The 12,688-nt window shown below is 41.3% G+C and overlaps 1 protein-coding gene across 1 annotated transcript in view; it reads right to left on the bottom strand.

Moving 5' to 3' along the window:
• The window catches only part of HDAC1 (histone deacetylase 1), a gene marked incomplete at its 5' end in the record, with an annotated part of 40,679 nt that overhangs the window by 9,273 nt on the left and 18,718 nt on the right, over positions 1–12,688 (bottom strand). Inside the window, one exon of the mRNA XM_079698565.1 lies at positions 8,302–8,419. Coding sequence (XP_079554691.1) covers positions 8,302–8,419 — 118 coding nt within the window. The remainder of the gene's footprint in view (positions 1–8,301; positions 8,420–12,688) is intronic.

Raw genomic sequence — 12,688 nt, 5'->3', positions numbered from 1 at the left:
TGGGAGTAAGCAGTAGGTGGCTCTCTCCCCCACTTCCCAGGTAAACACTGGGAGGCTGTGTCAATAAGAACTTTGGTCCCTGAGGCCAGGCTATTTATTTATCCATCGGCAATTGATTTCCCTCTCTGGCTGCTTCCTCCTTCAGTGGGTTTGGCCTGTCTGGGTTGACAAAGCTTTGCTTATACTTCTATTTGAGATGTGGAGCTCCCATGACAAGAAACTGGTATTTTAGAAACGAGAAAAAATATATTCCTTCAGGCCCCAAACCAACATGTGGCTCAAATGGCCAGTCCATTATTCCCAGCTCAAGGGAGCTGCGTGATTACAGATGGAAAAGGGGTAAAATGGGAGAGCAGACCCTCACTTGGGACTAATCTGTGAGACTAGGGAGGACTTTTCTATGGGTTTTCCCTCTTCCCACTATAAATACTTCTCTCATTCTTAGGCTGGCTTTAGACTGATGGGGAGCAATACTGGGTGAGAGATGGGGGAGCAGACGTAGGTCAAGAAGGCACTAAAAAGCATACTGCAGAAAGAGACACATGGGATTAAACACTGACTTCAGGACAGTGCTTACACCTTGGTGGTGGTGGGAATGGGGTGGAGAGGGGAGTAGAAGAGAAAGGGCATGTGATCAAAGAGAGGTGCCCAGGGGGGCTTCAACTGTACTGGCAATGTTTTCTATCTTAGGCTGGTTGTAGGGACATGTTTGATCACTGTATTATTTTTTATATTTTTTTGTGTGTGTCTGAAATATTTTATGTGCAACATATTTTAAAATAGTCCAGAATCAGGAAACCAGAGTTCCATTCTCCATTCTACCACTATCTTGCTGTGTGACCCTGGGAAAGTCATTTCACCTCCCTGGGTTTCAGTTTATACATCTACAAAATGGACAAGAATGCCTCCAAATTGTACCAGCACAAGTCCCTTTTATCACGTTTCTACCATAAGCCTCAGGTTTTGATAGACTATCTGCCAAAAATAAAAATTGCATTTACTTATGTTCCCATTTTTAATTATTAAAAATTATGTCAGAGCTTCTGCTTAAGATTCTCAAAGTGACCATAAAGCATTTAAATTACATTCTAGCAAGAGCAAGGAAACCTGACTTAATTGGTCTTATCACAGGTATTAACTTCCTAGGTTAGGTGTTGGTAAATACTGAAAAAAGAGCTCAGCTCTTCATCCCTGTTATTGTCCCTGTAGACATCCCTGGTTATAAAGCACTGCACTAGTGACATCTCTCTGAATCAAGTCAGTAAGGTGCCTTGAAGTCCTTAGAGAACCTCATCTTTTTTTTTAATTTTTAAATTTAATTTTATTATTTTTACAGCAGGTTCTTATCAGTTATCTATTTTATACATATTAGCGTATATATGTCAATCCCAATCTCCCAATTCATCCCACCACCACCACTCCCCCATGCCACTTTCCCCCCTTAGTGTCCATACATTTGTTCTCTACATCTGTGTCTCTATTTCTGCCCTTCAAACCAGTTCATCTGTACCATTTTTCTAGGTTCCATACATATGCGTTAATATACGATATTTGTTTTTCTTTCTGACTTACTTCACTCTGTATGACAGTCTCTAGATCCATCAACATCTCTACAAATGGCCAAATTTCGTTCCTTTTTATGGCTGAGTAATATTCCATTGTATATATGTACCACATCTTCTTTATCCATTTGTCTGTCAATGGGCATTTAGGTTGCTTCCATGACCTGGCTGTTGCAAATAGTTCTGCAATGAACATTGGGGTGCATTGGTGTCTTTTTGAATTATGGCTTTCTCTGGGTATATGCCCAGTAGTGGGATCTCTGGGCCATCTGGTAATTCTATTTTTAGTTTTTTAAGGAACCTCCATACTGTTCTCCATACTGGCTGTATCAATTTACATTCCCACCAACAGTGCAAGAAGGTTCCCTTTTCTCCACACCCTCTCCAGCATTTGCTGTTTGTAGATTTTCTGATGATGCCCATTCTAACTGGTGTGAGGTGATACCTCATTGTAGTTTTTATTTGCATTTCTCTAATAATTAGTGATGCTGAGCAGCTTTTCATGTGCTTCTTCTCTCTTCTTTGGGGAAGTGTCTGTTTAGGTCTTCTGCCCATTTTTTGATTGAGTTGTCTGTTTTTTTAATATTGAGCTGCATGAGCTGTTTGTATATTTTGGAGATTAATCCTTTGTCCTTTGATTTGTTTGCAAATATTTTCTCCCATTCTGAGGGTTGTCTTTTCGTCTTGTTTATAGTTTCCTTTGCTGTGCAAAAGCTTTTAAGTTTCATTAGGTCCCATTTGTTTATTTTTGTTTTTATTTCCATTTCTCTAGGAGGTGGGTCAAAAAAGATCTTGCTGTGATTTATGTCAAAGAGTGTTCTTCCTACGTTTTCCTCTAAGAGTTTTATAGTGTTCAGTCTTACATTTAGGTCTCTAATCCATTATGAGTTTATTTTTGCGTATGGTGTTAGGCAGTGTTCTTGTTTCATTCTTTTACATGTAGCTGTCCAGTTTTCTCCCAGCACCACTTATTGAAGAGACTCTCTTTTCTCCATTGTATATCCTTGCCTTCTTTGCTATAGATTAGTTAACCATAGGTGTGTGGGTTTATCTCTGGGCTTTCTATACTGTTCCATTGATCTATATTTCTGTTCTTGTGCCAGTACCATATTATCTTGATTACTGTAGCTTTGCGGTATAGTCTGAAGTCAGGGAGTCTGATTCCTCCAGCTCCGTTTTTTTCCCTCAAGACTGCTTTGGCTATTCGGGGTCTTTTGTGGCTCCATACAAATTTTAAGATTTTATGTTCTAGTTCTGTAAAAAATGCTACTGGTAACTTGATAGGGATTGCAATGAATCTGTAGGTTGCTTTGGGTAGTATAGTCATCTTCACAATATTGATTCTTCCACTCCAAGAACATGGTATATCTCTCCATCTGTTTGTGTCATCTTTGATTTCTTTCATCAGTGTCTTACAGTTTTCCGCATACAGGTCTTTTGTCTCCCTAGGTAGGTTTATTCCTAGGTATTTTATTCTTTTTGTTGCAGTGGTAAATGGGAGTGGTTCCTTAATTTCTCTTTCAGATTTTTCATCATTAGTGTATAGGAATGCAAGAGATTTCTGTGCATTAATTTTGTATCCTGCAACTTTGCCAAATTCATTGATTAGCTCTAGTAGTTTTCTGGTGGCATGTTTAGGGTTCTCTATGTATAGTATCATGTCATCTGCAAACAGTGACAGTTTTACTTCTTCTTTTCCAATTTGTATTCCTTTTATTTCTATTTCTTCTCTGATTGTCGTGGCTAGGACTTCCAAAACTATGTTGAATAATAGTGGCGAGAGTGGACATCCTTGTCCTTTTCCTGATCTTAGAGGAAATGCTTTCAGTTTTTCACCATTGAGAATGATGTTTGCTGTGGGTTTGTCGTATATGGCCTTTATTATGTTGAGGTAGGTTCCCTCTATGCCCACTTTCTGGAGAGTTTTTATCATAAACGGGTGTTGAATTTTTTCAAAAGCTTTTTGTGCATCTATTGAGATGATCATATGGTTTTTCTTCTTCAGTTTGTTAATATGATATATCACATTAATTGATTTGCATATATTGAAGAATCCTTGCATCCCTGGGATAAATCCCACTTGATCATGGTATATGATCCTTTTCATGTGTTGCTGGATTCTGTTTGCTAGCGTTTTGTTGAGGATTTTGCATCTATATTCATCAGTGATATTGGCCTGTAGTTTTCTTTTTTTGTGACATCTTTATCTGGTTTTGTTATCAGGATGATAGTGGCTTCATAGAATGAGTTTGAGAGTGTTCCTTTCTCTGCAGTTTTTTGGAAGAGTTTGAGAAGGATGGGTGTTAGCTCTTCTCTAAATGTTTGACAGAATTCACCTGTGAAGTCATCTGGTCATGGACTTTTGTTTGTTGAAGATATATATATATTTTTTAATATGTGGTTCTTTTGTGGGTTTTTTTCTCATTTATTTTCGGCTGCATTGGGTCTTCGTTGTTGCATGCAGGCTTTCTCTAGTTGCAGCGAGCAGGGGCTGTTCTTTGTTATGGTGCGCAGGCTTCTCATTGCAGTGGCTTCTCTTGTTGAGCAGCATGGGCTCTAGGCGCTCGGGCTTCATTGCTCCGCACCATGTGGGATCTTCCCAGACCAGGGCTCGAACCCGTGTCCCCTGCATTGGCAGGCAGATTCTTAACCACTGTGCCACCAGGGAAGCCCCTGTTGGAAGATTTTTAATCACAGTTTCAATTTTATTAGTTGTGATTGGTCTGTTCATATTTTCTATTTCTTCCTGGTTCAGTCTTGGAAGGTTATACCTTTCTAAGAATTTGTCCATTTCTTCCAGGTTGTCCATTTTATTGGCACAGAGCTGCTTGTAGTAGTCTCTTATGGTGCTTTGTATTTCTGTGGTGTCTGTTTAACTTCTTTTTCATTTCTAATTTTATTGATTTGAGTCCTCTCCCTCTTTTTCTTGATGTGTCTGGCTAAAGGTTTATCAAGAGAGCCTCATCTTTTTTTTCTTTTAACATCTTTATGGGAGTGTAATTGCTTTACAATGTTGTTAGTTTCTGCTTTAGAGCAAAGTGAATGAGCTATACATATACATGTATCCCCATATCTCCTCCCTCTTGCATCTCCCTCCCATCCTCCGTATCCCACCCCTCTAGGTGGTCACAAAGCACCGAGCTGATCTCCCTGTGCTATGCGGCTGCTTCACACTAGCTATCTATTTTACATTTGGAGGTGTATATATGTCAATGCCACTCTCTCACTTCGTCCCAGCTTACCCATCCCCTCCCCATGTCCTCAAGTCCATTCTCTATGTCTCCTTCTTTATTCCTGTCCTGCCCCTAGAACCATTTTTTTTTTTTAGATTCCATATATATGTGTTAGCGTACGGTATTTGTTTTTCTCTTTCTAACTTACTTCACTCTGTATGACAGACTCTAGGTCCACCCACCTCACTACAAATGACTCAATTTAGTTTCTTTTTATGGCTGAGTAATATTCCATTGTTTATATGTGCCACATCTTCTTTGTCAATGGACACTTAGGTTGCTTCCATGTCCTGGCTATTGTAAATAGAGCTGCAATGAACATTGTAGTACATGACTCTTTTTGAATTATGGTTTTCTCAGGGTATATGCCCAGTAGTGGGATTGCTGGGTCGTATGGTAGTTCTATTTTTAGTTTTTGAAGGAACCTCCATACTGTGCTCCATAGTGGCTGTATCAATTTACATTCCCACCAACAGTGCAAGAGGGTTCCCTTTTCTCCACACCCTCTCCAGCATTTATTGTTTGTAGATTTTTTGATGGTGGCCATTCTGACTGGTGTGAGGTGATACCTCATTGTAGTTCTGATTTGCATTTCTCTAATGATTAGTGATGTTGAGCATCCTTTCATGTGTTTGTTGGCAATCTGTATATCTTCTTTGCAGAAATGTCTATTTAGGTCTTCTGCCCATTTTTGGATTGGGTTGTTTGTTTTTTTGATATTGAGCTGCTTGTAAATTTTGGAGATTAATCCTTTGTCAGTTGTTTCATTTGTAAATATTTTCTCCCACTCTGAGGGTTGTCTTTTCGTCTTGATTATAGTTTCCTTTGCTTTGCAAAAGCTTTTACGTTTCATTAGGTCCCATTTGTTTATTTTTGTTTTTATTTCCATTTCTCTAGGAGGTGGGTCAAAAATTGTCTTGCAAAAAAGAAAAAGTATCTTGCTGTGATTTATGTCATAGAGTGTTCTGCCTATGTTTTCTTCTAAGAGTTTTATAGTGTCTGGCCTTACATTTAGGTCTTTAATCCATTTTGAGTTTATTTTTGTGTATGGTTCTAATTTCATTCTTTTACATGTACCTGTCCAGTTTCCCCAGCACCACTTAATGAAGAGGCTGTCTTTTCTCCATTGTATATTCTTGCCTCCTTTATTAAAAATAAGGTGACCGGGCTTCCCTGGTGGCGCAGTGGTTGAGAGTCCACCTGCCGATGCAGGGGACGTGGGTTCGTGCCCCGGTCCGGGAAGATCCCACATGTCGCGAAGCAGCTGGGCCCGTGAGCCATGGCTGCTGAGCCTGCGCGTCCGGAGCCTGTGCTCCGTGACAGGAGAGGCCGCAACAGTGAGAAGCCCGTGTACCGCCAAAAAAAAAAAAAAAAAAAAACGGTGACCATATGTGTGTAGGTTTATCTCTGGGCTTTCTATCCTGTTCCATTCATCTATATTTCTGTTTTTGTGCCAGTACCATACTGTCTTGATTACTGTAGCTTTGTAGTATAGTCTGAAGTCCAGGAGCCTGATTCCTCTAGCTCCATTTTTCTTTCTCAAAATTGCTTTGGCTATTCAGGGTCTTTTGTGTTTCCATACAAAGTGTGCAATTTTTTTTCTAGTTCTGTGAAAAATGCCATTGGTAGTTTGATAGGGATTGCATTGAATCTGTGGAGAGCCTCATCCTTTTTACCCCCACCTTCAATGACAAAAAATCTCAGACCTCATTTTTCAATGCACAACTTTAGAATGCTGGTTTCAGGAAAACTGGAGCAAACTGGGAGCCAGAACCAAACTTGCGCACTCCTGAGGGCCTAATATGTTGTCTGCCTTGACAGATTTGAAAATAAAAGCAATAAGTTATAACAGCAAAAGCTACTACTCACTGAAAGTCAGTGCTTTAAATACATTATCTTGGGCTTCCCTGGTGGCGTAGTGGTTAAGAATCCGCCTGCCAATGCAGAGGACACATGTTCGAGCCCTGGTCCAGGAAGATCCCACATGCCATGGAGCAACTAAGCCTGTTCACCACAACTACTGAGCCTGCGCTCTAGAGCCCGTGAGCCACAACTACTAAGCCCGCGTGCCACAACTACTGAAGCCCATACTCCTAGAGCCCATGCTCGGCAATAACAGAAGCCACCACCACGAGAAGCCTGCACACCACAACGAAGAGTAGCCCCCACTCACCACAACTAGAGAAAGCCCTCATGCAGCAATGAAGACCAAACACAGCCAAAAATAAATAAATAAAAAAATTTTAAAATAAATAAATAAATACATTATCTTACTCATCCCCCCAAACTCCATTATGAAACAGGCACTACTGTCTTCCTTTTAAAGAAGGTAAAACAAGGCTCAGAAAGGCTAGGGGACATACTCAAGAACACAGAGCTAAGTGGCAGAGCTATGGGATTCAAACCAAGACATCAAAGCTCATTCTCTTGCTTTAATACCAAGCTGCTTCTCTAATAAGAGCAGTCTCTACTGAGAGTGGAGCCTGATCGCTAGCCTAAATAAGTTATGGAACGGCCCTAAAGCCATCTAAAGCAAAGGAATGAATCTGTCTCACCTGGGAAGGAAGTAAGACCCTGTCAATTCAGACAGTAAATACCTCACTTAGATGGGGAAGCAGCTCCTGGAGTTGTGGGTGGCAAAGAAGCTTAATGCTTCAAAAAAGGTCTCTGTGGTTCTCTAATCATTACCAGCGCACAATTATTGTAACAAATAAATTTCTGCCTTGGGAATCAGACTACCTTGTGGCCAGTAGCAACAAAAAAGTGCCACAGATTTCCTGGTATTTCAAAATAAGCTGTCATAAACTATTCAAAACTTCTTCTAGACAATACTGTTACATTGTTTTATTATGAGATCTTAGGTACTAAGGAATAATTTCTAAAATAACACAAGTGAGAAATCAGGATGATAGTTTCTTCCCAAATTTGAACATAATTTTTCCACACAGCTAAAACAATCCCCGTAATTCCTATAAGCTGAGTGTGGCTTCTGAGATGTGACCTGTTCTGAGTTTCAAGTCCCAAGGGGCAGGGGCAGAATCACCTTAACTCAAAGATTACATCACCTAGAGTCTAAGTGGCTGCTAAGTTCTTAACTAATACTCACATAGTGAGAGCAGCTACAGTTGCATGGGATGACATCCAGTCCATTTTACAAAAGAAAAATCTGAGGGGAAGTGACTTGCCCCAGTCAGTTAAGAGTCAGTGCTGGGACCTATATCGCCTGTCTCCCCCACCCAGGTCAGTGCTTTTTGCATTACAACAATTACAGTTTGGGGGGGATAATGTTGTGAACCTAACTGGACAAAGTTCAATCTATTCCTTACAATCAGGAAACAAAGAAAACCAGTCTCGAGACAAAAGAAACACTTCGGTACCCTCAGGAAGCAGGGGAAATCAGGTGTCAGCTGAACGGGGGATACAAGGGAAGGTAGGGTGAGTCTCTCCAACTTGAAGGGAGATCCAACTGGGGGCTTGAGAGTAGGGAGGGAAAAGAATGGACTTACATCTCTGCATCTGCTTGCTGTACTCAGACATGTTATCTGGGCGGATGGAGCGCAAGAATTTAATGTAGTCATCACTGTGGTACTTGGTCATCTCCTCAGCATTGGCTTTGTGAGGGCGCTAGAGGGCAAAGGGGAGAAAAGAGCATGTTATTCTTGACTACTGCCAGTCTTCACTCAGCACTGAGCTAGGTGCTGCACAGAATAAAAAGAAATGACTGATTAGATTCAGGCCTCAAGAAACTCACAATCTAGTTAAGCAAATAAGATTATCAAAAGAGATTCCGTATCTCAAGACCTAGATGGCAACTCAAGCTCTGTTGCCTAGGCAAGTCTATCTTTTTTTTCTTTTTTTCCATTTTTTAATTTAAAAAATTGTTTTAAGTATTTAATTGTGGTGGCAAGTCTATCTCTTGAGCCTCAATTTCCTCATTTACCAAATAGGTATAACAACATCTACTTCACAGGGAAGCTGTGAGAATTGGATGAGACTGTTAAATCTCTTTGTAAATTGTTTTACAAATCACTTTTTTTTTAATATTAAATATAACAATATATAATTATGAGCCAAATGGCTCTAAGAGTTCAAGAAGGGGTGACTAGTAATAACTGAAATAGATGGGAAATCCTTTATGAATCATCACCACACCAACAATTCTGATCACATCATCCCCATAAAAACTTCCTTGACATAGTAATTTCCAGGTTATCCCAACATCCTGATTCAGCATGTCCTCTTTTTAAAAATTCTCTTCCTCTTCTGCCTTAAAGGTGGGTCTCCTTCAAAGACAACCCTCTTCTTTTCTAATAACCAATACTTTTATAGTTTATAAAGCATTTTCAATACTGTTAACATTAATTATTTACTCTGTGCCAGTCACTGTTTTAGGCACAACATTTTAAAGTTCATACTATTATTATCTTCACTTTGCAGTAAGGAAACTACAGCAGAGAGGGGTTAAACATAATTTGCCCAAGGTTACATGGCTAGTAAGCCGGCATAAGAACTCAAAAGGTCTGGCTCCAGGGACTATTTGACTCTCATTTAATCCTCACTTAATATAACGAGAAATACTGAGATTGAAAGACAGATACTGTTTTATTAAAAAACACCCATAGAGGGCTTCCCTGGTGGTGCAGTGGTTAAGAATCCGCCTGCCAATGCAGGGGACACAGGTTTGAGCCCTGGTCCAGGAAGATCCCACATGCCAAGGAGCAACAAAGCCCATGCACCACAACTATTGAGCCTGCGAGCCACAACTACTGAAGTCCGCGCGCCTAGAGCCCGTGCTCTGCAACAAGGGAAGCCACCACAATGAGAAGCCCGCGCACGGCAACAAAGAGTAGGCCCTGCTTGCCGCAACTAGAGAAAGCCCATGCGCAGCAATGAAGACCCGATGCAGCCAAAAATAAATAAATAGGGCTTCCCTGGTGGCGCAGTGTTTGAGAGTCCGCCTGCCGATGCAGGGGACACGGGTCCGTGCCCCGGTCCGGGAAGATCCCACATGCCACGGAGCGGCTGGGCCCATAAGCCATGGCCGCTGAGCCTGTGCGTCCAGAGCCTGTGCTCCTCAACGGGAGAGGCCACAGCAGTGAGAGGCCCGCGTACCGCAAAAATAAATAAATAAATAAATAAAATTTATAAAAAACAAAAACACCCATAGTGAAAGAAGCAAGTAGTGGTTCCAATACTAAGTTGTTTTCACTATACGAAGCCCTTTACCCTCTTGGCAATGTCGTCAAAGCTCTACTTTGACTACTCCCTTCTAGATAGGTGACTGCCCAGACTTTCACTCCATCTTGATGTTCTGAGCTTCAGATTCACAATTCCAACAGCTTCTCAGCCAGCTCCACTCACGAATCCTAGAGGCACTTCAAATTCAACTGGACATTACAACTTGTTGAGAGCCTAGAGGCATTCAAATTTAACTTTACTTCCAGAGCTTCTCTTATGCTATTTTTGTTAATGATACAAACATCCACTCTAACTGAAGACATAAGTGTCTTCTTTAACTCTGTCCTTGCTTGCCTTCCATTTCAGTCCATTGCCAATCCCTTTCATTATACCTCCATAATCTTGACTGTATCCACTACCTTATTTCTCCTATGCTCCTCTTTCCCAGGTTTCCTATTCTCCCCACCATCCACTCTGCTGCTCAAGACAGAAGTCAGAGCATCACCCTTGATTCCTCTTTCCTCATCTACTACATTCAACTTCTCTTGAAACTACTGCCAACGTATCTGTCAAACCTGTCCACTTCCATCCCCAGGCCACACATTTTTGGCTTGGATTGTGACAACAATCTCCTAACTGGTATGCCACCCTCAATCTTAACAATCATGAATCTATTCTCAATCCTACAGCCAGAGTAATCTGTCTAAAATTCAAACTGAATCATGTCACTCCCCTCTAAATACCCTTCAGTGGCTTCATTACTCAAAAGATCAAGCCCAAACTCTTTAGCCTGGCTTGAAAAACCAAAATAATTGGGTCTCTGCTCACCTCTCTAGAATCCCTCTAAATATTCTATGCTCTAGCCTAGGGAACACCAAATTCAGAGCACTTATAAGGGCCAGGCAGTTTAGCTAAATTGATGCTTAAAACAAACAAAAAACTAATGAGCAGAGGACAAGCTTTTACACAGCTCTAGCTGATTGCTGCCATGAAAGAATTTGGGCCCAACTGCCAGAGTCTTTCAGGTTAAATTTCATTTTTTTCAAAGGTTGGATACTAACATAAAGTTCTTAAAAATACTTTGTGGGTTAGGGGATTGGTTCAAGATGGCAGAGTAGAAGGACACACGCTTACTCCCTCTTGCGAGAGCATTGGAATCACAACTAACTGCTGAACAATCATTGACAGGAAGACACTAGAACTCAGCAAAAAAGATACCCCACATCCAAAGACAAAGCCACAATGAGATGGTAGGAGGGGCGCAATCACAATAAAATCAAATCCCATAACTCGTGGGTGGGTGACTCACAAACTGGAGAACACTTATACCACAGAAGTCCACCCACTGGAGTAAAGGTTCTGAGCGCCACGTCAGGCTTCCCAACCTGGGGGTCTAGCAACGGGAGGAGGAATTCCTAGAGAATCAGACTTTGAAGGCTAGTGGGATTTGACTGCAGGACTTCCATAGGACTGGGGGAAACAGAGACTCCACTCTTGGAGGGCGCACAGAAAGTAGTATGTGCATCAGGACCCAGGAGAAGGAGCAATGACCCCATAGGAGACTGAACCAGACCTACCTGCTAGTGTTGGAGGGTCTCCTGCAGAGGCGAGGGGTGGCTGTGGTTGACCACGGGGACAAGGACACTGGCAGTAGTAGCTCTGAGAAGTACTACTTGGGGTGAGACCTCCCAGAGCCTGCCATTAGTCCCACCAAAGAGCCAGGTAGGCTCCACAGTGTTGGGTCACCAACAGAGAGGGAACCCAGCCCCACCCATCAGCAGACAAGCAGATTGAAGTTTTACTGAGCCCTGCCCACCAGAGCAATACCCAGCTCTACCCACCACCAGTCCCTCCCATCAGGAAATTTGCACAAGCCTCTTGGATAGCCTCATCCACCAGAGGGCAGACAGCAGAAGCAAGAAGAACTACAATTCTGCAGCCTGTGGAAGGAAAACCATATTCACAGAAAGATAGACAAAATGAAAAGGCAGAGGACTTTGTACTAGATGAAGGAACAAGATAAAACCCCAGAAAAACAACTAAATGAAGTAGAGATAGGCAATCTTCCAGAAAAAGAATTCAGAATAAGGATAGTGAAGATGATCCAGCACCTCGGAAAAAGAATGGAGGCAAAGATCGAGAAGGTGCAAGAAATGTTTAACAAAGACCTAGAAGAATTAAAGAACAAACAAACAGAGATGAACAATACAATAACTGAAATGAAAAATACACTAGAAGGAATCAATAGCAGAATAACTGAGGCAGAAGAATGGATAAATGACCTGAAAGACAGAATGGTGGAATTCACTGCTGCAGAACAGAATAAAGAAAAAAGAATGAAAAGAAATGAAGACAGCCTAAGAGACCTCTGGGACAACATTAAATGCAACAACATTCGCATCTTAGGGGTCCTAGAAGGAGAAGAGAGAGGGAAAGGACCCAAGAAAATATCTGAAGAGATTATAGTAGAAAACTTCCCTAACATGGGGAAGGAAATAGCCAACCAAGTCCAGGAAGCGCAGGATAAACCCAGGCAGGATAAACCCAAGGAGAAACATGCCGAAACACATAGTAATCAAATTGACAAAAATTAAAAACAAAGAAAAATTATTGAAAGCAGCAAAGGAAAAATGACAAATGACATACAAGGGAACTCCCATAAGGTTAACAGCTGATTTCTCAGAAGAAACTCTACAAGCCAGAAGGGAGGGGCAG

The sequence above is a fragment of the Hyperoodon ampullatus genome (assembly GCF_949752795.1).
Source record: "Hyperoodon ampullatus genome assembly, chromosome: 2".
NCBI lineage: Eukaryota > Metazoa > Chordata > Mammalia > Artiodactyla > Ziphiidae > Hyperoodon > Hyperoodon ampullatus.
This window is presented reverse-complemented; position numbering and strand designations above follow the sequence as displayed.